Source organism: Lynx rufus, unplaced genomic scaffold, assembly GCF_022079265.1.
Source record: "Lynx rufus isolate CCGP_SWC_20201006 ecotype Redwood Valley unplaced genomic scaffold, mLynRuf1.p SCAF_18, whole genome shotgun sequence".
In the NCBI taxonomy this organism is placed as follows: domain Eukaryota; kingdom Metazoa; phylum Chordata; class Mammalia; order Carnivora; family Felidae; genus Lynx; species Lynx rufus.
In genome coordinates, this window is record NW_025814832.1 from 41,734,421 (window position 1) to 41,761,451 (window position 27,031).

Sequence of the window (27,031 nt, forward strand, 5' to 3'; positions counted from 1 at the left end):
CTGTGCTCATCACAAGTGCCCTCCTTCATCCCCATCACCTGTGTCACCCTTCCCTCACCATCTTCCCCTCTGGTGACCATCAGTTTATTCCCTATAGTTAGGAGTCTGTTTCTTGGTTTGCCTGGCTTTTTTACCCTGTGTTTGTTTTGTCTCCTCTTAAGCTTTTTTTTTTTTTTTTTTAGAAACTCAAACTATCCCCATTTGCTAAGATGCAACAGTAAATAAACAAACAAATACCAAACAAAATAATTTAAATGTTCACTCATTCTAGAGGGAAATTTCCCTCTATGCAGTTTAACTCTCTGTTTTGGAATAATCATCCCCATGATGCTGACTCATGCCATCAAGGGGACTACATTTCTGAGGCTACCCTTACCTTTTTAGATACGTATAGGCAATTGTGGGAAGCAACCAAGGGAAAGAAGTGGTGTTAGACTAGAAGGGGATAAAAGGTCAGAGGTGATATTTTCCAAAAACGCTGTGTATGTTATAGAGTGCCTTCTATGCTAAATTTTAGATAGACTTGCCATATTATAAACTTTCCCTAATTTTCTCTCAAACTTTATTTTAATGAGGGAAGTTTCTAGGGCAAATCATGAAACTCTCAGTTTTACTAAAGTTTTAGTGACTAGCCACATCATTTCTCTATGACCTTAATTGTGTTCTTTTTTATAGATGATAACAAGGTCTTTAAGAACAGGTTGCTAGATGGTGTGAAGTCCCTTAAAGGTGAGTGAGAAACATAATAAGAATACAAATGAATATGAGATCTTCATTTTATACTGTTTCCAAGATGTGAATTTGAATGCTGCCATCTGTCATATGTACTGATTGCAAATGTATGCTTTTTTGGACCTCAATCTTTATTTTAGCAGTTGAATCTGATGTTCTATCTTGGAAGTAAAGCACCACACTTTCTTGTCATTTTCGAAATTTTCAGGAAGAGAAATAGCAAATTTCATGTTTACATGGGAAAAAATATAAATGATTAGCAGTGATCCAGAGCACGTAATAAATAGAAAAAACTAAATTGGAAGTTCATTCATCAAAAGTCAACCTACTATTGTTTAGAACTAAATAATGTTTGCCTCCAGTACCAGAATTCCCTAAGCATTCATTGAACACCATTTTTTCAACCAGATTTTTTTTTTAATTCATTAAGAAAATTGAGGCTGGCAAGAGTGATAGCCCTCAGCTTTACATCTTCAATCCCTCCCTATTCAGGTATCTTTAAGCACACCCATGTTAGTATAAAGGATGAGTGAGAAGTGCCTCTTCCTCCTCAAAGCTTACCAGGATGCCCTTGACTCCACTGTCTCCCATATCTTTTAAGACCTTGCCCCACTGGCCATTTTCAACCTCTTCAGCCCATTTACATGTTCAACATACACCATCCTATAAAATAAGCAAACTAGAACTCTCCACACCCCTTTTTGGCCACAACTCAATCTCTTTCTTCCCTTTTTCATCCATTTCTTGAGAGACTTTTCTGTACTCTGAGCCCATATTTCTGTACCTTATTCTCAAACTAATTTCAGTATTAAATGCCATTTAAAACCTTGTGTTTCTGTAGGCTGGTCCCCAAGACAAGTCTCAAGGGAAGTAGCCATAGTTCTAAATTTGTAATTGACTGCTTAAAATATTTTGTCTCTGTGCTAAAATTGTTGAACATTAATTTATTTTTTTCACTTTACAGCAAACATTTTCTGTTTGGTCCGAAGCAAATTTTGTGAATAATGATCTACTGCTTAAGAAATTCACCATGGGCGGGGGGGGGGGGGGGGGCGCCTGGGTGGCGCAGTGGGGTCGGTTAAGCGTCCGACTCAGCCAGGCCACGATCTCGCGGTCCATGAGTTCGAGCCCCGCGTCAGGCTCTGGGCTGATGGCTCGGAGCCTGGAGCCTGTTTCCGATTCTGTGTCTCCCTCTCTCTCTACCCCTCCCCCGTTCATGCTCTGTCTCTCTCTGTCCCAAAAATAAAAAAAAAAAATAAAAATAAAAAAACGTTGAAAAAAAAAAGAAATTCACAATGGGATATGTGTATCAAAAAAGTGTAAGAACTTCTCTTTTGAAGTCATTTAATATTCTTTATGGACTGTCACTTTTCTTAGGTGGGAAGGTCAATATGAACAACCTGGGCACTGTTCTGAACAACCTGGGGATAAAGCTTGCAGATAGTTAACCCCGGAGAGAGGTTAGTTACAAGAAACTTGGGGGGGGGGCGAGGAAATGCCCTTTTTCATAGGGAGAAGGGAAGGCCCAAGAGCAGTGTGAGACACCATATCAATGACTAAAACACAGAGAATGTCATTTGAGTTTATGAGTATCCAGTTAACAAAGTCAAAATTAAACCAGTTTTCTATATGTGTGATATGTATGACTTTTATGTTCTCTGTAAGTATCATGTTTAGTAGTTGAGTCTTTCCAGTTTTGAATACAAGAATGCAGATTCTTTAGACACATTCACTTCTAAGTAACTTCCCCTTCCTAACACAAATAAATTTGAGATATCATAGGCCAAACTGCACCATTGCGATTGCGTGGTTTTCATGTTTAGAATTTTCTTGTTATTCATGTTTGTCTTAGAATAAAAGTGGAGTAGAATAATAATCTAAAAAGTGTGTTCAAAAATATTTGTTTAAATAAATATTAGCAATTATGATGGGGCCTGACACATAGTTAAGTGCAACTGTTATAGTTCTTCCCATGTTTTCCCACAAACTTTTGTATTATATCTAGAATGTAATATTTGAAGTCTATATAATATATGAGATCCATAATATATGGGATCTATAATATACTGCGATTTTATCTTCTCTTCTAGTTGATGAGAAAATTCCTCTAGAAACACTGATGGAAAACATCACAGATTTTACAGGTGACTGAAAAGTTACTATAAAATTAGGATTCCAATTATCTACATTAAATTTTGGTTTTTGCTAATATTTCCTGGTACTTCATCACTGACTTGTAAATTCTGACATTTCTCTATATTTATTAATGAAATATTTGCTTCTAGTGTTACATGTATTGATATAAAATTATCTGATTTTGCAATGAAATTACCATACTATTTCTTGCTTTCAAATTCTACAGTCTCTGTTGTTTATGCCAATAATGTAATTCACTTCACCAGTGTTTAATAACCACAGTATAGTACGGCACAGCAAATTAGAGAGTGCAGCCTAAAATTGATGGAAGTAATGAATTTATTGTATTTATCATATAATTCTTATTTTTTAAATTAAAATACTTTTTCAAAGAAAAATTCATATAAGCATCTATTTTTCTAATTAATAGATCAAATTTCATTCTGAAAGTAGTCTGTCCTGATTTTAGAAGACTCTCTTGTTCACATTAAGAAAATAAATTTGACCTATCATCTACATTGATTCTGTAGTTGAAAATGTTTGTTTGTTTTTATTACTGTAGTTTTCAGTCTGAAAACAAGGAGATGGTATTAATTATCCTAAAATAACTTTTTTCATTAGAAATAATTACTATTATCTGGAGGTGCCTGGGTGGCTCAGTCGGTTAATCGTCCAACTTCAGCTCAGGTCATAATCTCGCAGCTTGTGAGTTCAAGCCCCGCATCAGGCTCTGTGCTGACAGCTCAGGGCCTGGAGCCTGCTTCAGATTCTGTGTCTCCCTCTCTCTCTGCCCCTCGCCCACTCGCTCTCTCTCTCAAAAATAAGTGATAAAACATTTAAAAACCTTAAAAAAAAAAAAAGAAATTATTACTGCTATCTGAAATGAAGATGTATACCAAATTTCTTATTTTCAAAGGTGAGAAGATTGAATCTAGTGAGCTAAAAAATGTTCTGGGAAATCTCGGAATTGAGCTCACAGATGAGGAACTAGAGAAGCTGCTGAAAATACTGCCAATTGATGGTGAGTCATACAAGTGTCTGTGGGAGCTTCCAGGGAAATTAGATTTTTACAGATCTGCATGAAAATTTTCACTTCTTCTCAAACATGATGGAACATTTTTAAAAAACTAAAATGTAAGCTACATCTTAAAACAGTAAGTGTCGTTTAGAGTTTATTTTAGAAGCCAAGCAACTCCTCAGATGTAAGTTGCCATCAGAGCCAACAAATGTCTACTGTCACCCTTCAGGGCTTATACCATAAGAAGGAAAAAGAGAGAGATAAGCGAGCAATGGAAGAAATTAAAAATAAAAGTCAGAATTAAAAAGAAAAGAAAGAGATATTTGTACAGTACAGTAGGCCCACTCAAGGGGACCAGCTTATCATATTGAAAAAGCCTTCTCTTCCTTAATTTCACTGTTATATAAAGATGAACATTTTAGGTGAAACATTTTTTTAAAAATTTTTAATGTTTATTTATTTTTGAGAGACAGAGAGTGATAGAGCACGAGCAGGGGAGGGGCAGAGAGAGAGAGAGGGAGACACAGAATCCGAAGCAGGCTCCAGACTCTGAGTTGTCAGCACAGAGCCTGACGCGAGGCTCAAACTCACAAACTGCGAGATCACGACCTGAGCCGAAGTCAGACGCTTAGCCACCTGAGTCATCCAGGCACCCCGTAAGTGAAATATTTATAATGGTACTACTGAATTATCATCCACATATTGTACAAGTAACCCAATATAGCATACAATGAAGTGAATTCTAATGTATTCACCACATTCATCACAACAGTCAATTTTAGAACATTTTTATTATCCCAGAAAGATATTCCATACCTATTAACAGTCCCCTCCCAATTTCTCCATCTCCCTCAGCCCTGGGCAACCACTAATCTATTTTCTGTCTCCATCAGTTGCCCTATTCTGGATATTCCACATAAATAGAATCATATAATATGTGGTCCGTAGTGACTAGTTTCACTTAACATAATGTTTTCCAGGTTTATCTCTGTCCTGTTATGTATTAATACAGTTGACGCTTGAACAACACGGGTTAAGAGCACTGACTCCCTGTGTAGTCGAAAATCTGTGTATAACTTTTGACTCTCCAAAAACTTAGCTACTAATTGCTTACTGATGACCAGAAGCCTAACTGATAACATAAAGTCAATTAACATACATTTTGTTGTTATATGTATTATATACCCTATTCTTACAATAGGTAAGCCAGAGAAAATAAAATGCTAATAAGAAAATCATAAGGTGGGGCACCTGGGTGGCTCAGTCAGTTAAGCGTCTGACTTGAGCTCAGGTCATGATCTCACGGTTTGTGGGTTCGAGCCCTGCATCAGGATCTGTGCTGACAGCTCTCTCTCAAAACTAAATCAACATTAAAAAAATAATTTAAGAAAATCATAAGGAAGAGAAAATACATTTACAGTGCTATACTATAAAAAAAAAAACCCACGTATAAATGGACCTGCACAGTTCAAACCTCTGTTTTTCTAAAGTCAACTGTACTTTGTTTCTTTTCGCTGCTGAATAATAGGCTATTCTATGGATATAACACATTTTATTTATCCATTCATTGGTTGATGCGCATTTGGATTGTTTCCACATTTTAGCTATTATGAATAATTCTCCTATGAACGTTCATGTACAAGTTTTTACGTGGATATATATTTTCATTTGTCTTGGGTATATACCTAAGAGAGAAATTGCTGGGTCATATGGTAATTCTGTGTTTCACCTTTTGAGGAAGTGCAGGCTGTTTTCCAGAGAGGCTGCATTACTTTCCATTTCCACCAGCGGTGTATCAGAGTTCCAGTTCCTCCACATCCTGGTCAACACTTGTTACTTCTGTCCTTTGATAATATCCTAGTGGGTATGAGGTGGTATCTTATTCTGGTTTCGACTTGCATTACCCTGATTGCTAATGGTGTTAAGCATCTTTTCATGTGAATATTGGCTAAACGTATACCTCCTTTGGAGAAAAATCCACTCATAACCCTCATCCGTTTTTAAATTTGGTTATCTTCTTATTATTGAATCGTAGAAGTTCTTTATACATTCTAGATACAAGTCCCTTATATTTTCTAGATATAAGTTCCTTATCAGATACATGATTGCAAAAGTTTTCTCCTGTCCTGTGAATTATCTTTTTACTTTCTTGACAGTGTTCCTTGATGCACAAAAGATTTTTAACTTTGATGATGTCCAGGGTATAACTTTTTCTTTTGTTGCTTGTGTTTGGGTGTCATATATTAAAAAAATGTCTAATCTAAGGTTAAGAAAATTTACAGTTATGTTTTCTTTCAACATTTTTATAGTTTTAACACTTACAATTAGGTCTTTGATCCATTTTGAGTTCCTTTTTGTATAAAATGTGAGATAGGGATCCAAAAGAATATTCTCTTTGCATGTGACTGTCCAGTTGTCGCAGCACCATTTATTAAAAAGACTGTTCTCTCTTCATTGAATGTGCAAGTACCTTTGTCAAAAATCAGCTGACCAAACATTGGAAGGTTTATTTCTGGATTGTAAATTCTGTTCCATTAATGTATATATCTAGTTTTATGCCAGTACCTCCCTGTCTTGATTACTGTCACTTTGTAGTTTTTAAACTGAAAAGTGTGAGTCCCCTACTTCTTTTTCCTTTTTAAGATTACTTTTGCTTTTTGGAGCCTGAGCTTCATCATATGAATATTAGGACCAGCTCATCAGTTTCTGCAGACAAACCAGCTGGAATTTTTTATAAGAATGTATTGACTCCGTGGATCAGTTTAGGGAATATTGTCACATTCACAGTATTACGTCTTCCAATCCATAAACATAGGATGTCTTTTCATTTATTTAGGTCTTCTTTAATCTCTTTCTGTAATGGTTTATAGTCTCCAGAGTATAAGTTTTGTACTTCTTTTGTTAAAATTATTCTTAGGCATTTTATGCTTTTCATGCTCTTGTCAATGAAATTGCTTTCTTAAGTTTTCTTTTCATTTGCTTGTTGCAACTCTATAGCAGCAATACAGTTGATTTTTGTATGTTGATACAAGACTGCATTTTCTGCTTCTGAAATTATTCAGTTCATGCTATTTTTGTGAAACTCGTATTCATTCTACCATTACATGAATTATGACTTTTCTTACAGCCAATGGAAAGTTATATCGTAATAGACTACTGAAGGCTATGAAGTCTCTCAAAAGTAAGTAAAAAACGAAATTATAAGGCATGTTATCTAGGTCTCCAGATACACCATCCAAGCATGAATCTTGGCCCTATATAAGCTTTTATTTATAATTCTCCCAGCGTAACTACATCTTACCTGCTGTTAATATACACTTTCTCGGGGCGCCTGGGTGGCGCAGTCGGTTAAGCGTCCGACTTCAGCCAGGTCACGATCTCGCGGTCCGTGAGTTCGAGCCCCGCGTCGGGCTCTGGGCTGATGGCTCGGAGCCTGGAGCCTGTTTCCGATTCTGTGTCTCCCTCTCTCTGCCCCTCCCCCGTTCATGCTCTGTCTCTCTCTCTGTCCCAAAAATAAATAAATGTTGAAAAAAAAAATTAAAAAAAAAATATACACTTTCTCTTGGCAGGAAGTCCACTGTCTTCTTAGATTTTTTTCAACTTTTTCTCAAGAAGAAAAACCAACCCTGGCAAAAACAAACAAAAAACCCTGGTTGTTATTGAAAAGCAATGGTCAGCTACAATAATCACCAATAAGTCAAGCCAGTAAACAAAAAAGAACCCTACTTTTTATGCAGAGTAATTAAGTTAGTGGTCTGCAGTTCTGTTTGTTCCAGCACCTTAACCTTGTCTTACTTTGTAGGCTTGTCCACAAGAATAGACTAAAGGAAATACAGTTCTGACTCCATTGACTTTCTATTTGAGTCTTTAAGTGGAAAAGCCTATTTGGGATTTCAGCCTTGTCAAAGTGTAATAATAACAGAGGCATGAAATATATTTTATCTTTTGTTTCTTTTGTTTTAATAATATGTGGTCATTAAAGTTAATAATAGTTTTCCTAAAAAACATTTTTAAATTTTACTATTATACAACTTTTTTTTTTCAAATGTTGCTTTACTGTCTCTTTCCTAAGATGGGAAGATTAAAAAGAATTACCTCCATACTAGTTTGGGAAATATGGGAATGGGGCTCACAGACGAGGAACTTGCTGGATTGTCAGGAGACCTACAAGTTGATGGGGAGTACCAAAGATAGCATTCAGGATCTATTTATCTTGATCTTCGATTTAAAGGGGTATCAATTAAAATTATGTTGTGAGACAAATTTAGCTGGACTTTATTATACTCTATAAACAAAGTGTATCTTTTTCTGAGCTCATGTCATTGATTACATGTCTCTTTTGGACTTCTGTAGCAAACGGGAATGTTGATCTGCATGACGTGATGGAAGGAATGAAAGCTATTACAGGTGAGCACAAAGTCACTATAAACCTAAATTCCCATTGGAACACTAACTATATTTTACCATTAACCTTAAATGCCATGTTGATTCTGTTACTGTACTCCTTATTATAAATATTTGTCCAGAGTTGGGCTTTGTGGTATTCGTGTTTTGGTAATAAAATTTTAGCTTCAAGTCTTGGTAGGAAGACCCTTACTCTCTTCAAAAAATAATCTAAAAATAACTTTTTTAGAGTCACTAAATTTCCCTCACGAGCCTTTCTCTTTCTGATTAAGGGAAAGTTGACATCAAAAACCTGGAAACCGTTCTAGGTGACATGGGAACCAAGCTCACAGACCAGGAACTTGAAGATCTGAAAGAAAACCTGCCAGTCAGTGGTGAGCACGTGAGATACCATTGGATTTTGAGCTTTAGGTGTTATGTACCGTTAGCAATGAAAGGAATGGAACGAGGGAACTTTTTACGCAGAAGAGGTCCAGATTGTAGATGGGACAAGAACACTGACAAAGAAGTTGAGAATGTAGTATTTGGACACAGGTGGCATGGCCACTAGAAGAGTCTGCGAAGTTCTGAGGACAACAAAGTTTGCCTTTACCAAATGGCCGCTTTTGAATCTCATCTGTTTGTTATCAAATTCAAGAGTTGATATTTTATGAAATAGAAAGTCAAATTTACATTTTTTAAATAAGTATATTTTTAATATTTTAAATCTTTCCTTCTGTTCTATATTCAAGCATATTCTGAGTAAATATTTGTTGAATGGCTATTTAAAGTGCATAACAAAATGCCCAGTAACAAAATGCTGTTATAATCTGAAGGGGAGGAGAGCGTTCTTATGCTATTTTATATCATTTTATGAGCTTCAAGTTATGTGTTTTTTTTGTTACAGTTGATAATACAGTTGCTCTGAAAACTTTGAAGGATGAAGTGAAAGCTTTTACAGGCAAGAATTTGTTATAAATGATTTGCAACAAATTGTGATTTACACTAAAAATTTTAATAGCATTTTCTCAAAATTCTACTACTGCTTTACAGATTCACATACTTTCAGTATTCATTTTGATAAATATGTGCATCTACTGATCAACATCTTAATCTAACATTATCTGGGTTTATAAGTAAAAAGGACTATTTCTTCATTGTAAGTCATATATTCTTTGATGCTTTTTTTCAGTAAAAGTGCCTGGCTCTTATTTATACACCCAAACCTAGATGATCACAGCAAAAGCAGGGTGGAGCTGTAGAAATAAAAGTCCATTACCAACAGCTAATTACATAGTTTTAACAAAGTAAAGTAAAATATGTCACACTTTGTTAATTGTGTCTTGTATCATACTAACCGTCTCTTGACCTTATTTCTGGATAATTATATGACCAGATTTGCTTCTGTACTATGTGATATCATTCCCAGTGTTAGGGATACATCCCACTTGCTAATATCGAGGGACAAATTCTATTTTTTATTTAGCATTTGACTCTTTTTATTAGAAAATCTTTCACTCGATCTTTCCTTTTCATTCTGGTATCAGAGAAAGGACTAGAGCAGCAAAAGTAAATGTTTAGATCACGTTAAATAATCAGATTGTCCGTTAATAGTTTAACCTGTAACTATTCTGTCTTTTCAAAGGAGAAAAGGTTGATTCCAGGGACCTACAAAATACTCTAAAAGACATGGGGATTGAGCTTACAGACAAGGAGGCCAAGCAACTGAGGAAAACACTGCCCCTTGATGGTAAGTGAATGCCACATAAATGCCACCATACCTTCCAGGGAACCTGACTTTATGGGTCAGTGCGAGCCATTCTTTTTTTTAAATTATTTTTTCAATGTTTATGTATTTTTGGGACAGAGAGAGACAGAGCATGAACGGGGGAGGGGCAGAGAAAGAGGGAGACACAGAATCGGAAACAGGCTCCAGGCTCTGAGCCATCAGCCCAGAGCCTGACGCGGGGCTCGAACTCCCGGAGCGCGAGATCGTGACCTGGCTGAAGTCGGACGCTTAACCGACTGCGCCACCCAGGCGCCCCCAGTGCGAGCCATTCTTAATCTTTTAGTAGTACAGTTTTGTCTTAAAATGCCATAAATTAATAGAGAAAGGTACTTCTGACTTGAAAAGAAATTCTTTCATTACCTCTTGGAACACAATCTGAAATTCATCACTACATTGCCATATAGTAATCTGAGTGACTAATACTATCCTCTCAGATTGGTATTAGTTTTGCAATAAGAGCAAGGAAACATAATGAAGGAGAAAGAGGACATCAGTAGAATAAAAAGGAAGAAATATTTTAATGTATTTTTTAGAATTGCACCATGGGAGAGTTTAATAAATGTCTCTAATTCCAAAGAATGGGTAAGTTTGTCACTGTGGAAAACATCTATCTCTATCTATCTATCTATCTATCTATCTATCTATCTATCTAGAGCACATGAGCAGGGCAGGGGTAGAGAGAGAGAGAGAGAGAGAGAGCGCGCGAGAGAATCTCAAGCAGGTTCCACACTCAGCACAGAGCCTGACATGGGGTTCAGTCTCATGACGGAGATCATGACCTGGTCCCAAATCAAGAGTCAGATCCTTAACCGACTGAGCCACTCAGGCACCACAAACATTTATATTTTTAAATGTCCACATCGTATAACTATAAAATAAATGCATTTTTACAGCAAATCATTGAAATGTATCTTTCTACAATCATATAATTTGTAATGTTTTGGTTTTCTGGAGATCTGCATTGTACTTTTTCTTACAGCCCACGGAAAGGTGTTTCAAAGCAGGTTGCTGAAGGATGTGAAGTATAATAAAAGTGAGTAAGAAGCACAAAGATGAGGCATATGAAATATCCTTAAGCATTAAATTTATATCACTAGAATATAACACCTTATTTTGCTTCTTGTACCACATCTATGTTTTTGCTGGTAGTAATCCTTTATCTTAGATGAAAAGTTCTCTACTGCATTGTGTTTTTGAAGCTCTCTCTGAAGAAACAATTATGTGAACGGAAATAAAGATGGAAGGAAAGGAAGGAGGGAAGGAAGGAAGAAAGGAAGGAAGGAAGGCAGGCAGGCAGGCAGGCGTGTGCAAGGGAGGAAGGTGGGAAGGAGAAAGGAAGAAGGTTTGGGACTTACTCCAAAATGTGAGCAGAAGCAGACAAAACAATCTCAGAGTAAGAGTTTAGGAAAGGACTATAATTTCTACTTCTTGGTGGAGATTACTGGTTATTGCTCTTTAGTTACACTTGCTCAGCCCTGCCCCACCTAACTTTTTCCTGGGCCTGTATGTTTAACGTTTGAGGAAACAAATTCTAATTCTAACTCTGCTTTTAACTCTTTATTTTTTTTTAATTTTTTAATGCTTTTTTATTTTTAAGAGAGAGACCGAGAGAGACAGAGTGCGAGTGGGGGCGGGAGGGAGCAGAGAGAGAGGGAGACACAGAACCCAAAAGCAAGCTCCAGGCTCTGAGCTGTCAGCACAGAGCCCAACGTGGGGCTCGAACTCACAAACCATGAGATCATGACCTGAGCTGAGGTTGGACGCTCATCCAACTGAGCCACCCAGGTGCCCCTGCTTTTAACTCTTTAAATTGTAACTCAGCTTGTAAAGAGCTGTACATATATATTGTAGTTTTGTTCTTTGCTTGAAAATTTTAGCAGTTATGCTAGATTGTGAAGTCATTCTCTTTTAGCCATATATTCATGTAACAGCACCAACTATACTATCTTAAAGAGATATTTGCACCCCCATGTTCATTGCAGCATTATCTGCAATACCCAAGACAAAGACACAACATGTCTCTTGACAGATGAGTGAAGAAAATAGAATATATATACATATATATATATATATATATATATATATATATACATACATACATACATAATACATAATAGAATATTATTTGACCGCAGAAAAGAAGGAAAGCCTGCCATTTACAAGGATGAAACTTGAGGGCATTATGCTAAGTGAAATAAGTCAGACAGAAGAAAACAAATACTATGTGATACCTCCTATGGGTGGAATCTAAAAAACCAAACTCATAGAAACAGAGACCTGATTGGTAGCTGCCAGAGGCAGGGGGTTGGGGAGAGGAATAGGTGAAGGTAGTCAAAAGGATGCAAACTTCCAGCTATAAGAGGAGTAAGTTCTGGAGATATAACGTAAGGCACGCTGACTATAATTAACAACACTATCATATTTTTGGAAATTGCTAAAAGAGTAAATTTAAAAGTTCTCACCATACACACAACCAAAAATGTAACGATGTGAGATGACAGATGTGTTAACTAACCTTATTGTGGTAATCATTTTGCAGTGTATATATATGCATATATTGTACACCTTAACCTTATACACTGTCATATGTCAATTATTCAATAAAACTGGGGGAGGGGCGCCTGGGTGGCTCGGGGGTTGAGCGAGGGACTTCGGCTCAGGTCATGATCTTGCAGTTCGTGAGTTTGAGCCCCGCGTCGGGCTCTGTGCTGACAGCTCAGAGCCTGGAGCCTGCTTCGGATTCTGTGTCTCCCTCTCTCTGCCCCTTCCCTGCTCATGCTCTGTCTGTCTCACAAATGAATAAACATTAAAAAAATTTTTAAATAAGATAAAACTGGGGGAAAGGGGGAAAACATTCATGTCTGTTGGTTGAAGATAATAATATACGTTCATGAATTTTTCTAAATATTTTGTAATCATTCCATTTTTTCTTTCCTTTTCATGTTTTCAAGGAGGGAAGATTGATGTAAATAACCTGGATCCTGTTTTAGAAGCCATGGAGGTCAAGCTGACAGAAAAGGAACTGAATCTGTTAAAGGATCTTCTGCGTGGTGAGCATTATAGAAAACACTGTGATTTTAAACAGATGTTGTGCTTGCAGGATTAATTTTGACTGTTTCCAAGGTTTAAATTATTTGTTGCCTGAAGGCATTTGAATAGCTTGCAGAAGAACTCAGGGGGGAAAAAGGCTGGTTTTTTTTTTTAGTTTTTTTTTTTTTTAACATTTATTTATTTTTGAGAGAGAGCCAGACAGAATGTGAGTAGGGGAGGGGCAGAGAGGGAGACACACAACCCGAAGCAGGTTCCAGGCTCCAAGCTGTCAGCACAGAGCCCGATGCCCAGGAGCCGTGAGATCATGACCTGAGCTGAAGTTGATGCTCAACCGACTGAGCCACCCAGGTGCCCCAAAGGCTGTTCATTTTTGTGGCTTTAAAACCTCTCATCTATTTCTTTATACATCTTGGACTAGGGGTGGATGCTAGTGACAAGGGGAGGGATTTTTGTTGTCTGGTTTTACAAAAATAGGATCTGCGATGTGGTTTTTTTTGTTTTTTTTTTTTCGCTGATCCTTATATCACTGCCATTCACACCATGGTGCAGAACATCATCCATGAGAGGCTCCACTCCTCAGTGCCAAGGCCATTGTGTGTACCTGCCAAATACAGTCCTCTCTGTGTTCTGACCATTGAGCCGGATGGCTTATTCGCTTATAAAAGAATATGAAGATTTGACAGCCACTAAGTGCACCTGTCATTGACACAGGGTTCTCAAAACTAAAACCTAGAAATGCCACACACCTGTCTGTGCCTTCAGGAGAAAGCTCCATGTGTCAAATCTTGATAATGCAGTATGTCCCGTGTAAAGAGGAGCCTGTGTAGATTGGCACATTCTGAGGAATCTGTCAGTGTAAAGTGGTAACATCTGCCTTTTTTATTTACAAATGTAAATGAAATGTAATTATTCAGCCATTCCTCATTTCTCTATTCATAGATATTGAGATGCTTTCTTTTCTGGTCACTATAACAAAGAAAGTTAACAGAAAAATATGTATAGTATTACAATTGTTAAAAAATATATGTAATACACTTTATAAACATAAGAAAGTTCTGGAAGGCTATACACAAAACTGTTAGGAGAGGTACTGAAGCTGAGGAGAGGTAAAAGAAGGGACGTTTACCTTTTCTTAAACGCTCTTTTTTTTTTTTTAGTCTGTTACACAAAGTATGTTTTAAATTCCACTTTTTTAAGCTTAATTTATTTTGTTTTTAATTTAAGATGAATACATGGGGTGCCTGGGTGGCTCAGTTGGTTAAGCGTCCAACTTCGGCTCAGGTCATGATCTCACGGTTTGTGAGTTTGAGCCCTGCATCAGGCTCTGTGCTGACAGCTCAGAGCCTGAAGCCTGCTTCAGATGCTGTGTCTGTCTCTCTTTCTGCCCCTCCCCTGCTCACATTCTGTGTGTGTGTGCGTGTGTGTGTGTGTGTGTGTGTGTGTGTCTCAAAAATAAATAAACATTAAAAAATTTTTTAAAAAGATGTATACAAATGGTGTGGTAAAATGACAGGATTTTGGCTGTGTTTTTATCTACCAATTAGGTTCAGCAGATCACTAAACTGACCATTTAAGTGACTAGTTCCTATCAAATATCCCTCACTGCTTAACACTGGTCTCTACCTGCCCATTGCATCAACATGTGGTAACACGAGAGAACAATCCTAACGAATACTGGGAGATACATAATTTTAAAAAGTGAGGAAAGTAAGATTGAAGGATTACTCAAATCACACAAAGCCACTAACGAATGTGGACCTGGCAGAGTTAGAACATTTAATAATTGAAGAAAAAAAATTGTACATGAATAATATGTACATGAATAATATGACAGGACATTCAACATACAGTGTTTTCAATTTCAAAAGATCTTAAAGGACCTCTTAGAACAAAGTCAATCTTTTGGTAAAGGTTATTTTTATATGTCTCATTTCAAAGTTCAAAAGCTGTGGAGTACAATACCCTAATTTGCTCAGAAAAAAATCACATCCCAACACACTTGTAACAGTTGGCATTGAATTCACTGTTTCTTCTAAGAATCATGGAATAGTTATAACCTGAATTTTCTTAAATATTAGGTGAAATAAACTTTGACAGTTTTCATCTTTATTATTTAATAAAACCATTTAAGATATTTTTTTTCATTATTTATTATTAAATCTTGGTCCTCATTGCTAATGAATTATTTTCCTCGGTCATCTTCTGCAACCATAAATCTTAGATTTAAAAAAAAACCCTCCTGTCCTGTGTATCTTCTTTTTTCTGAGTCCATGTTATTGTTCTTCTCTGATGAAACTTTGTCTTACAGGCTCTAAGAAAGTTGATCTGCAAAAACTGATGGAAAAAGTAGAAGCTGTTACAGGTGAGGAAAAAGTTACCAAATACATATGATTCTGATTCTTTACACATATTTTATATTCTTCCCTGTTACTTTATACTCCTTTTAAATTATGATATTTTGGGGCACCTGGGTAGCTCGGTCAGTTAAGTGTCTGACTCTTGATTTTGGTTCAGGTCATGATCTCACGGTTCGTGAGATCAAGCCCCGCACCTGGCTCTGCACGGAGCCTGCTTGGGATTCTCTCTGTCCCTTTCTCTCTGCCCCTCCCCTGCTTACTCTCTCTCAAAATAAATAAGCATTAAAAATAATAGTAAATAAATTAGGCATAATTTTTAATAAACTGATTTCCTGGACTTTGGTTTTTCAGGGTTTTCTTTTTAAGTTTTTCTTTAAATTCTAGTTAGTTATCATATAGTGTAATATTGGTTTCAGGAGTAGAATTTAGTGATTCATCACTTATGTAACACCCAGTGCTCATCATAACAAGTGCCCCCCTTAATACCCATCACCCATTTAGCCCATCCCTTGCCCACCTCAGTTCGTTCTCCATCAACCCTCAGTTTGTTCTCTATAGTTAAGAGTTTGCCTCCCTCTCCCTTTTTTTTCTCCTTCCCCTATGTTCATCTGTTTTGTTTCTTAAATTCCACATATGACTGAAATCAGAAAGTATTTGTCTTTCTCCGGTTTGTCAATGCTTTAACAACAAAACATAGTGCCATATTTTGTTAGGCCCTACAATCTCATTTTTTCCAGATTTTTACTAAAAACATATTAGTGCGATAAAAAGAGAGTAAAGTTTTATTACTTACTAGTAATCTCCCACAACAGAGTATTATGAAATGCATTACCCTGCACTCTGTTATTTTGTCTCTATTATTACTAAAGTTATGGAAATAAACACTTTAATATCTTACCATAACTACAGTCAAACAGGACTCATTTGACTTTATTATGGATTGAGTAATTGGTGCTAATAATTAAACAGTAATAAGAGATTTCATTATTATTTAGAATAATTAGATGGTTCTTTAAAATCTCACATGTTACCATTTCTGTCCTTTTAAAGGAGAGGAAATTGATGTCAATGACATGGAAACAGTTCTAGGAAACATGGGAATAGAACTCACAGATAAAGAACTCTCACAACTGGTGAAAAATCTGCCAGTTGATAGTGAGTGTTTAAATAAAAATGTAGTCATACAGGGAAGTGTATTGTTAACTTGTGAAAACTTGTAAAATTGTCTCTATCTTATTGCTTGTCAGAAATAATTTTATGATTCATGTTACATAATTTTAAATGACTATTATATGTTAAAATTTTCTCTGTGCCAAATTTATCTTTAGTTTGAGAAGTAACCGTTGTATCATCATGACTCCTATCATCAGGATTCAGTTATATTACTTATAACTTTTGAGTCTATCAAGAGATGTAAAATTTAATCCAGAATAAATGAGAAAAAGAGAAAGGAGTGATCTAATAGGGGAAAATGAAAATATCACAAAAGAAAAGTAAAAGATATTTTTCAGAATGGCAGAATGTCAGTATCCCCATCCCTTATAATTTCATTATTTGCCACTAACTCAGAAAATTTCTAAGGCAGTTCACAAAAGATGTCTTACTGAAATGGCTGATTTCTTACTAGACAGTAATGAAATTCCACATTACTCTTCTGTGATCTGAATAGTCCTTTTCCTTACAGATGGAAAGGTCTATCAAAGAAGGTTGCTGGATGGTATAAAGTTTGTTAAAGGTAAGGGAGAAACTTAACAAAACACAAATCAGTCTGAGATCATCACGTTTGGCATTTAGACTAATTCCTTGTGATTAAATTGTCAACTCTGCCACTTAACACATTATGATATACTTTTGTTTCTTTTGTGGATGATCGTGTTCTTTAGGAGATCATCTTTTATGTTGTAACTTGGAAAGAATTCCTATGCTTTCTCTGGATTTTTCAAACTTTGACAGAAGTAGAAATTATCAGAGCCCAGGCTACATAGCAAAAGTAAAGGGAAAATTAGCACCTCTTCAGTTAGTTTATGCAGCAACAAAAGACTACTAATCTGACATTTAGACCAAGAGAGCAAGAGAGTGCTAGAAAGTCTCCACGAAACTGAAAGAACATGGGACTGAATAGATAGACAGGGAGCAGGCCAGGAAAAAGGTCATGTCTAAGCAAGGTTGCGAATACCACCTTCATGATTTCTGCCAAATCCACACACTATTTGTACTACTATTAATATTTTCACTGATACTGATTTACTTTTTACTTAAATTTTAAAAAGTTTTAAATGGTAATGGAAAAACAGCATGCCTTAACATAACTAGACATTAATTGTAAAAACGAACATAATGAAAAGGAGACAATAGTGGTTAGAAAAGCTGGAATTGTTATCACCCTACTAGAATTCTCTGAGAAGTCATTCTGTCACCTTTCAGTTTTTATACTGGGCGTGCTTATATTAAGATTAAAATTGGGGCGCCTGGGTGGCTCAGTGGGTTGAGCGTCCGGCTTCGGCTCAGGTCACGATCTCGCGGTATGTGAGTTCGAGCCCCACGTCGGGCTCTGTGCTGACTGCTCAGAGCCTGGAGCCTGTTTCAGATGTCTCCCTCTCTCTGTGACCCTCCCCCGTTCATGCTCTGTCTGTCTCTGTCTCAAAAATAAATAAACGTTAAAAATTAAAAAAAAAAAAAGATTAAAATTAAAACAATAAACTCAAACTCAAACTCTTATTATTGACTCTGTCCTCCTGTAAAGATCTCATCAGGCTTTGGTTTTTTTGGAGGAACATGATAACCATAATCCTCCGGAGGTCAGGGTTTATCCCACATTTTAGGGACATTAACTGTTACCTGTATACTTCTTTTTCCATAAGGAGGGAAAGATTGATTCCAGTAAAGTGGATGAAGTTTTGGGAGCTATGGGCATGGACCTCACTGAAAAGGAGCTTAAAGACATAATGCAAAATCTGCCAGTTAATGGTGAGCATTTTGGATGCCACTGAACACTCCAGAAAAACTACTTTTGTAAGCCTATTTATAACAATCATTCAAAATGCTTGTTTGACATCAAGAAGGCATTGTGAAAAGCTTGGGGAAAAAAACTCAGGTCCAAAGAAAGAACGCATCCTGTCTGTCGCTGGTTTCACACGCACACTAGAGAAAGATTTCAAGATAACTTGACTTTTTCACTCAACCTTACCTTTTTTTCCCTACAGAGTAAGGGAGAATTGATAGGTATTGCTCAAATTACAATTGAGCTCTTTGGCCACATTTGCTAATGGGTGACATCAGTATTTATAAAAAGGGTACTTAGTATAGCTGTGGCTATCTGTAATGTTGTTGTTTTTTTTCTTTGTTAATGTGGCCAGAGTATCCCTGCACTACATGGCCGCCATCTCAGTGTCTGTCTGTGTCTCACCTTCACATGGGTCCTATGGGGAAAACTCTAAATCAGTAGCCGAGTGAAGTCACAGAAGTCACAGAGCCTCCCTTCCACCAAATGCTGTTACTGAAGCATCACAAGACCCTGCCCAGATTCAGTCTAAGCTTTTGGTGGGAGATGTATCAGTCACACTGTAATAAGATCGTGTGGGGCGGGAAATCTATGTCTCAGCCATCCTTGAAACATATGTTCTGCCACAGCTCCTTTTACTCAGCATACGTGTTTTAGATTCATCTCTGGTGTTGTCTGTGTCAGTGATTTGTTTTGGTGGGAGTTAAGACGGTGGAGCAGCATGGGGACCCTGAGCTTGCCTCATCCCTGAAGCGCAGCTAGATCAGCACCAAACCATGTCAAGCACCTAGGAAACTGAGCTGAGGATCAACACAACAATCTGCGTAACTTGAGCCACAGAACTCAGCAGGTACACAGTGTGGAGAGGTGGACTGGGGGAGAGAAAAGCCACGGAGGGTAGGGAGCTGTTTTTGCTGAGAGAGGACAGAGGAAAGAGAGAGGAAGAGAGCACGGTCCATCATGATCATGGAAGAACAACACTTCCCTGAAAGTAGCTGGAGAGAAAGAGAAAGAGAAAGAGAAACACTCTCAGGGGACTGAACAAGAAATCTGCCCCCCAAAATCTATGGATGGGAAGAAAGGAGAGGGTGTCAGTACCACCAGGATTCTATAAACAGTGGAGCACAGAGCCTGAAGTTCTGGAGGTCAGTGCCTGGTGGTGCTCTGGTGAGGAAGTAGGGCAAATCTCCAGGAGCAGGTAGTGGGGTTTGACGGGTCCTTGTGCCAATAGGGAGAAGCAGTTCTCCTACTTGGGGTGCATTTGGTAGAGGCCATATGGCTTCCCCATTGGCAAAAGTCCCCACAGACCCCAGAGAGCAGCCACATTTGCTGGTATTGGACGTCAGAGTGCAATGAAACCTGGAACCGGCTGTGTGTTGTGGTTTGCCATAATCCCTGACCCTCTGCCACTGCACGATCGCACAAATGTCTTCTGGGACAAGTCAGCACCTGGCCATTGCTCAGCAAGACTCTCCCCAGAGTTGGCACCGGTCCCAGCCTCAGGGGTCTCTCAAGTGTCTGGGGTTTTGAAACACAGCCCCATCTGAGATAAACTCTAGAGGGAGGTGCCACCTGGCAGGTGGACAGCTTGGACACAGACCGGGTAGGGACAGGGAGTCGAGGAAGGCCTGAGACAAAGGAGGGGTGCTTGATTGTGTCAGTGAAAGCACAAAGTTCCAATGCCAGAGACTAGGTGGCGAAGCCACCTCTCCCTTGCACGCACATGCTCACCACACTGATCCACCCCAGCAAGCTAAGCAGCGCCACCTAGTGGAGAACAGACTGTTACACCAAGCCCCACCCAACTGCGCTTCCAGGCACATCTCCTAGAAGACCAGCACAAGTCACTCCACCTGTTCAGTGTACGGACTAAAGAAGACTTCATAGTTCTAGTTCTAGGGGAAACTGGATATAACTTCATTCAGGTTTCATTCCACCTGATGGTTCATTTATTTCTTCATTTCCTTTCCTTCTGTTTTTGCTTAAATTGTTTTCTGTTTTTCCTCTTTCTTGGATACAGAAAGAGAAAATTTTATTCTTATCTTTTATACCTTATTCTTTATTTTTAAAACTACTTTCTTCCATTTCATTTTCTTTAATTTTATTCTATTATATAAATTTTCTTACCTTTTTTTCCCCCTTTCCTTCCCCTTTCTTGCCTCTATTCTATCAAGCTTCTTTTAAGAAGCAGACCAAAACACATATAGGATCTAGCTTCCTTCATTTGATATTTTGTCTTCCAGTTTTTAATTTTTATTTTTTATTTAATTAATTTTTCTTCCTCTAAAATGACAAAGTGAAGGAATTCACCCCAAAAGAAAGAACAAGAAAAATGACAGCCAAGGGCTTAATCAACACAGATATAAGCAAGATGTCTGATGCAGAATTTAGAACCATGATAATAAAAACACTAGCTGGTGTTGAAAAAGTAGAGAATCCCTTTCTGCAGAGATAAAAGAAGTAAAGTCTAGTCAGGACATAATTAAAAATGCTATAACTGAGATGCAATCTCAAATGGATGCCACAGCGGCAAAAATGGATGAAGCGGAGAAGCAAATAGCGATATAGAAGACAAAATTATGGAGAATAATGAAGCAGAAAAAAAAAGAGAGAAATATAGGCAAAAGAGCATGATACAAGACTTAGAGAACTCAGTGACTTATTAAAAAGGAATAACATCTGAATCATAGGAGTCCCAGAAGATGAAAAGAGGGGAAAGGGGCAGAAGGTTTATGTGAGCAAATTATAGCAGAAAACTTTCCTAATCTGGGGAAGGACACAGACATCAAGATCCAAGAAGCACAGAAAACTCCCATTAGATTCAACAAAAACGGACCATCAACAAAGCATGTCATAGTAAAATTCACAAAATACACAGACAAGGAAAGAATTGTGAAAGCAGCAAGGGGGAAAAAAGTCGTAGATCTATTAGGGAAGACAGATCAGATTCACAGCAGACCTATCCACAGAAAATTGGCAGGCAAGAAAGGAGTGGCAGGATATATTCAACATGCTGAATAGGAAAAATACACAGCAAAGAATTATTTATCCAGCAAGGCTGTCATTCAAAATAGAAGGAGAGAGAAAGGGTTTCCCAGACAAACATAACTAAAGGAGTTTGTGACCACTAAACCAGCCCTGCAAGAAATTTTAAGGGGGCTCTTTGGAGAAAAGATAAAACAAAAAAAGACCAAAAGCAACAAAGAATGGAAAGGACCAGAGATTATCACCAGAAACACCAATTCTACAGGTAACACGATGGCTCTAAATTCATATCTTTCAGTACTCACTCTAAATATCAATGGACTAAACACTCCGATCAAAAGACATAGGGTATCAGAATGGATAAGAAAAAAGATCCTTCTCTATGCTGTTTATAAGAGACTCATTTTAGACCTAAACACACTGACAGATTGAAAGTAAGGGAATGGAGAACCATCTATCATGCTAATGGTCATCAAAAGAAAGTTGGAGTAGACATACTTATATCAGACAAACTAGATTTTAAAGTAAATGCCGTAACAAGAGATGAAGAAGGTCATTATATCGTAATTAAGGAGTCTGTCCACCAAGAAGATCTAACAGTTGTAAATATTTGTGTCACCAACGTTTCCACCCAAATATGTAAATCAATCACAAACATAAATTCATTGATAATAATACCGTAATAGTAAGAGACTTCAACACCCCACTCACAACAATGGACATATCACGTCAGCAGAAAATCAACAAGGAACCAATGGCTTTGAATGACACACTGGACTGAATGGACTTAACAGATATATTCAGAACTCTTCATCCTAAAGCAGCAGAATACACATTCTTCTCGAGTGCACATGGATCATTCTCCAGAGTAGATCACATGCTGGGACACAAATCAGCCCTCAATGAGTACAGAAAGATCAAAGTCATACCTTGCATGATTGCACACCACAATGCTATGAAACTCAGAATCAACTAAAAGAAAAAATTTGGAAAGACCATGAATACTTGGAGTTAAAGAACATCCTAACTAAAGAATGAATGGGTTAACCAGGAATTTAAAGAGGAAATTAAAAAGTACATGGAAGCCGATGAAAATGAAAACACGACAGTCTAAAACCTCTGGGATGGAGCAAAGGCAGTCACTGGAGGGAAATATATGGCAATCCAGGCCTTCCTAAAGAAGGAAGGAAGGTCTCAAATGCACAACCTAACGTTACACCTAAAAGAGCTGGGAAAAGAACAGCAAAAACAAACAAACAAAAACAAAAACAAAAAAATGAAAAAAAAAACCCTAAACCAGCAGAAAAATGGAGATAATAAAGATTAGAGCAGAAATCAATGATATTGAAATACAAAAAACCAGAACAGATCAATGAAACCAGGAGGTGGTTCTTTAAAAGAATTAACAAAATGGATAAAACTCTAGCCAGACTGATCAAAAAGAAAAAGGAAAGGACCCAAATAAATTAAATCATGAATGAAAGAGAAGAGACCACAACCAACACTGCAGAAATACAAGCAATAATAAGAATATCATGAGCAATTACATGCCAACAATTTGGGCAATCTGGAAGAAATGGACAAATTCCTAGAAACAAATAAACTACCAAAACTGAAGCAGGAAGAAAAGGAAATTTGAACAGACCCATAACTGGTAAAGAAATTGAATCAGTAATCAAAAATCTCCCAAAAAACAGGAGTCCAGGGCTGGATGGCTTTCCAGGGGAATTCTACCAAACATTTAAAGAAGAGTTAACACCTATTCCTTTGAAGCCGTTCCAAAGGAAAAAAAAATAATAATAATGGAAGGGAAACTTCCAAACTCATTCTACGAGGCCAGCATTACCTTGATTTCAAAACCAGGCAAAGCCCCCACTAAAAAAAGAACTACAGACCAATTTCCCTGATGAACATGGATGCAAAAATTCTCAACAAGATACTAGCCAACCAGATCCAACAATACATTAAAAGAGTTATTCATCACAATCAAGTGGGATTTATACCTGGGATACAGGACTGGTTCAATATCCACAAATCAATGTGATACATCACATTAATAAATGAAAGGATAAGGACCACATGATCCTCTCAATAGATGCAAAGAAAGCATTTGACAAAATACAGCATCCTTTCTTTTTTTTTTTTTTTAATTTTTTTTTTCAACGTTTATTTATTTTTGGGACAGAGAGAGACAGAGCATGAACGGGGGAGGGGCAGAGAGAGAGGGAGACACAGAATCGGAAACAGGCTCCAGGCTCCGAGCCATCAGCCCAGAGCCCGACGCGGGGCTCGAACTCACGGACCGCGAGATCGTGACCTGGCTGAAGTCGGACGCTTAACCGACTGCGCCACCCAGGCGCCCCAACAAAATACAGCATCCTTTCTTGATAAAAAACCCTAAAGGAAGTAGGGATAGAAGGATCATACCTCAAGATCATAAAAGCCATATATGAGAGATCCACTGCCAATATCATCCTCAATGGAGAAAAACTGAGAGCTTTCCCCCTAAGGTCAGCAACACGACAGGGGTGTCCACTCTCACCACTGTTATTCAACATAGTATTGGAAGTCATAGCCTCAGCAATCAGAAAACATGAAGAAATAAAAGCATCCAAATCAGCAAGGAGGAAGTAAAACTTTCACTCTTCAAAGATGACATGATACTCTATGTGGAAAACCCAAAAGATTTCCCCCCAAAACTGCTAGAACTGACCCATGAATTCAGCAAAGTCGCAGGATATAACATCAATGCACAGAAATCACTTGCATTTCACTACACAATAATGAAGCAGCAGAAAGAGAAATCAAGAACTCGATCCCACTTACAGTTGCACCAAAAACCATAAAATACTGAAGAATAAACCTAACCGAGGATGTGAAAAATCTATACGCTGAAAACTATAGGAAGCTTATGAAAGAAATTGAAGAAAACACACACACAAAAGGAAAAATATCCATGCTCCTGGATTGGAAGAAAAAATATTGTTAAAATGTTGATACTACCCAAAGCAATGTACATATTCAGTGCAATCCCTATCAAAATAACACCAGCATGCTTCGCAGAGCTAGAACAAACAACCCTAAAATTTGTATGGAACCAGATAAGACCCCAAATAGCCAAAGCAATCCTGAAAAAGAAAACCAAAGCTGGAGGCATCACAAGTCCAGACTTCAAGCTGTATTACAAACATGTAATCATCAAGACAGTATGGTATTGGCACAAAAACAGACACATAGATCAATGGAACAGAATAGAGAACCAGAAATGGACCCACAAACATATGGCCAACTAATCTTTGACAAGGCAGGAAAGAATATCCAATGGAATAAAGACAATGTTTTTAGCAAATGGTGTTAGGAAACCTGGACAGCGACATTCAGAAGAAAAAACCTGGACCACTTTCTTATACCGCACACAAAAATAAACTCAAAATGGACGAAAGACAGGAAGCCATCAAAATCCTAGAGGAGAAAGTGGGAAAAAAAACCTCTTTGACCTCAGCTACAGCAACTTCTTACTTGACATGTCTCCAGAGGCAAGGGAAACAAAAGCAAAAATGAACTATTGGGACCTCATGAAGCACGGCAAGGAAAACAGTCAGCACAACTAAAAGGCAACTGACGGAATGGGAGAAGATATTTGCAAACGACATATCAGATAAAGAGTTAGTATCCAAAATCTACAAAGAACTTATCAAACTCAACACCCAAAAAATAAATAATCCAGTGAAAAAACAGACAAAAGACATGAATAGACATTTTTCCAAAGAAGACATCCAGATGGCTAACAGGCTTAAAAAGATACTCAGCGTCACTCATAATCAGGGAAATACAAATCAAAACCACTATGAGATACTACCTCACACCTGTCAGAATGGCTAAAATTAACAACTCAGGCAATGGCAGATGTTGGTGAGCATGTGGAGAAAGAGGAACCCTTTTGCACTGCTGGTGGGAGTGCCACCATTTCCAGAATGGTGCAGGCATTCTGGAAAACAGTATGGAGTTTCCTCAAAAAAAAAAGAAAAATGGAACTACCCTACAGCTGAGCAACTGCACTACTAGGTATTTATCCAAAGGATACAGGAATGCTTTTCGAAGGGGCACATACACCCCAGTGTTTATAGCAGTGCTATCAACAATAGTCAAAGTATGGAAAGAGCCCAAACATCCATCGACACGTAAATGAATAAAGAAGATGTAGTACGTGTGTGTGTGTGTGTGTGTGTGTGTGTGTGTGTGTGTGTGTGTGTAATGGAGTGTTACTCAGTGATCAAAAAAGAATGAAATCTTGCCATTGCCATTTGCAATAACGTGGATGGAACTAGAGTGTATTATGCTAAGTGAAATTAGAGAAAGACAAATATCATATGACTTCTCTCATATGTGGAATTTAAGATAGAAAACAGATGAACACAAGAGAAGGGAAGCAAAAATAATATAAAAACAAGGAGGGGGACAAACCATAAGAGACTCTTAAATACAGAGAACAAACTGAGAGTTGGTGGAGGAGTTGTGGGTGGGGGGATGGGCTAATTGGGCCAGGGACATTAAGGCAGACACTTGTTGAGATGAGCACTAGGTGTTATATGTAGGGGATGAATCCCTGGAATCTACTCCTGAAATTATTATTGCACTATACATTGACTAACTTGGATGTAAATTTTTAAAAAATTAATAAATTTTAAAAACGAAAACAAATACGATTAAATACTTAACCAGAAAAAAAGAAAATTGAATCAGACCATAATCCATATTCAAATTCTAAATAAATGTTGATAAAATAGTAATCTTTGTTTATAGGTTTATGACTGTTATAATATTATTCATAAACTATACCTTTTGATGTCCCCCTTTATATCTGTTTAATGATTTGACTCTAAGTTATACTTTGATATTAATAACTGATGGTACTGGTTTCTTTTTGCTTGTATATATGCCTCATATATCTTTGCCCTTTCCTCTGTTTTCAATCTTCTTATCATTTGGTTGAAATATATTTTGCGAAATCATCATATAGCTGGGTTTTTAAGGAACCCATCTGACAATTGTTCCTTTTTTATTTTTTTTATTTAAAAAAATTTTTTTTAAGTTTATTCATTCTTGAGAGAGAGAGAGACAGACAGAGCACAAGCATGGGAGGGGCTGAGAGAAAGGGAGACACAGAATCCGAAGCTGGCTTCAGGCTCTGAGCTGTCAGCACAGAGCCTGATGCGGGTCTCGAATTCACGAACTGCAAGATCATGACCTCAGCCGAAGTCAGACACTTAACCAAGCCACCCAGGTGCCCCTATCATTCCCTTTTTTTTTTTTTAATTTTTTTGTAATGTTTATTTATTTTTGACAGAGAGAGAGAGAGAGATGGAGCATGAGCGGGGGAGGGGCAGAGAGAGAGGGAGACACAGAATCTGAAACAGGCTCCAGGCTCTGAGCGGTCAGCACAGAGCCCCACGAGGGGCTCCAACTCACAGACCAGGAGATCATGACCTGAGCCAAAGTCGGACGCTCAACCGACTGAGCCACCCAGGCGCCCCTATCGTTCCTTTTTTAATGAGAAATTTCAGTTTGTTCCGATTTGG

The 27,031-nt window shown here is 37.6% G+C and overlaps 2 protein-coding genes across 6 annotated transcripts in view; both read left to right on the top strand.

Moving 5' to 3' along the window:
- Positions 1 to 27,031, top strand: part of LOC124512839 (leucine-rich repeat-containing protein 37A3-like) — a 340,529-nt gene that overhangs the window by 253,432 nt on the left and 60,066 nt on the right. The window lies entirely within an intron of this gene.
- LOC124513569 (tRNA modification GTPase MnmE-like) overlaps positions 1 to 27,031 on the top strand; it is a 78,851-nt gene that overhangs the window by 4,234 nt on the left and 47,586 nt on the right. For 3 of the 5 annotated variants that reach the window (XM_047081697.1, XM_047081700.1, XM_047081701.1), the window contains 12 exons: positions 676 to 729; positions 2,823 to 2,876; positions 3,785 to 3,889; positions 7,014 to 7,067; positions 8,240 to 8,293; positions 8,563 to 8,664; positions 9,177 to 9,230; positions 9,915 to 10,019; positions 11,038 to 11,091; positions 13,010 to 13,108; positions 15,418 to 15,471; positions 17,151 to 17,201. In XM_047081697.1, the coding sequence (XP_046937653.1) occupies positions 676 to 729; positions 2,823 to 2,876; positions 3,785 to 3,889; positions 7,014 to 7,067; positions 8,240 to 8,293; positions 8,563 to 8,664; positions 9,177 to 9,230; positions 9,915 to 10,019; positions 11,038 to 11,091; positions 13,010 to 13,108; positions 15,418 to 15,471; positions 17,151 to 17,201 (840 nt within the window). The remainder of the gene's footprint in view (positions 1 to 675; positions 730 to 2,822; positions 2,877 to 3,784; positions 3,890 to 7,013; positions 7,068 to 8,239; positions 8,294 to 8,562; positions 8,665 to 9,176; positions 9,231 to 9,914; positions 10,020 to 11,037; positions 11,092 to 13,009; positions 13,109 to 15,417; positions 15,472 to 17,150; positions 17,202 to 27,031) is intronic. The other 2 variants (XM_047081698.1, XM_047081699.1) reach the window with 2 other exon arrangements.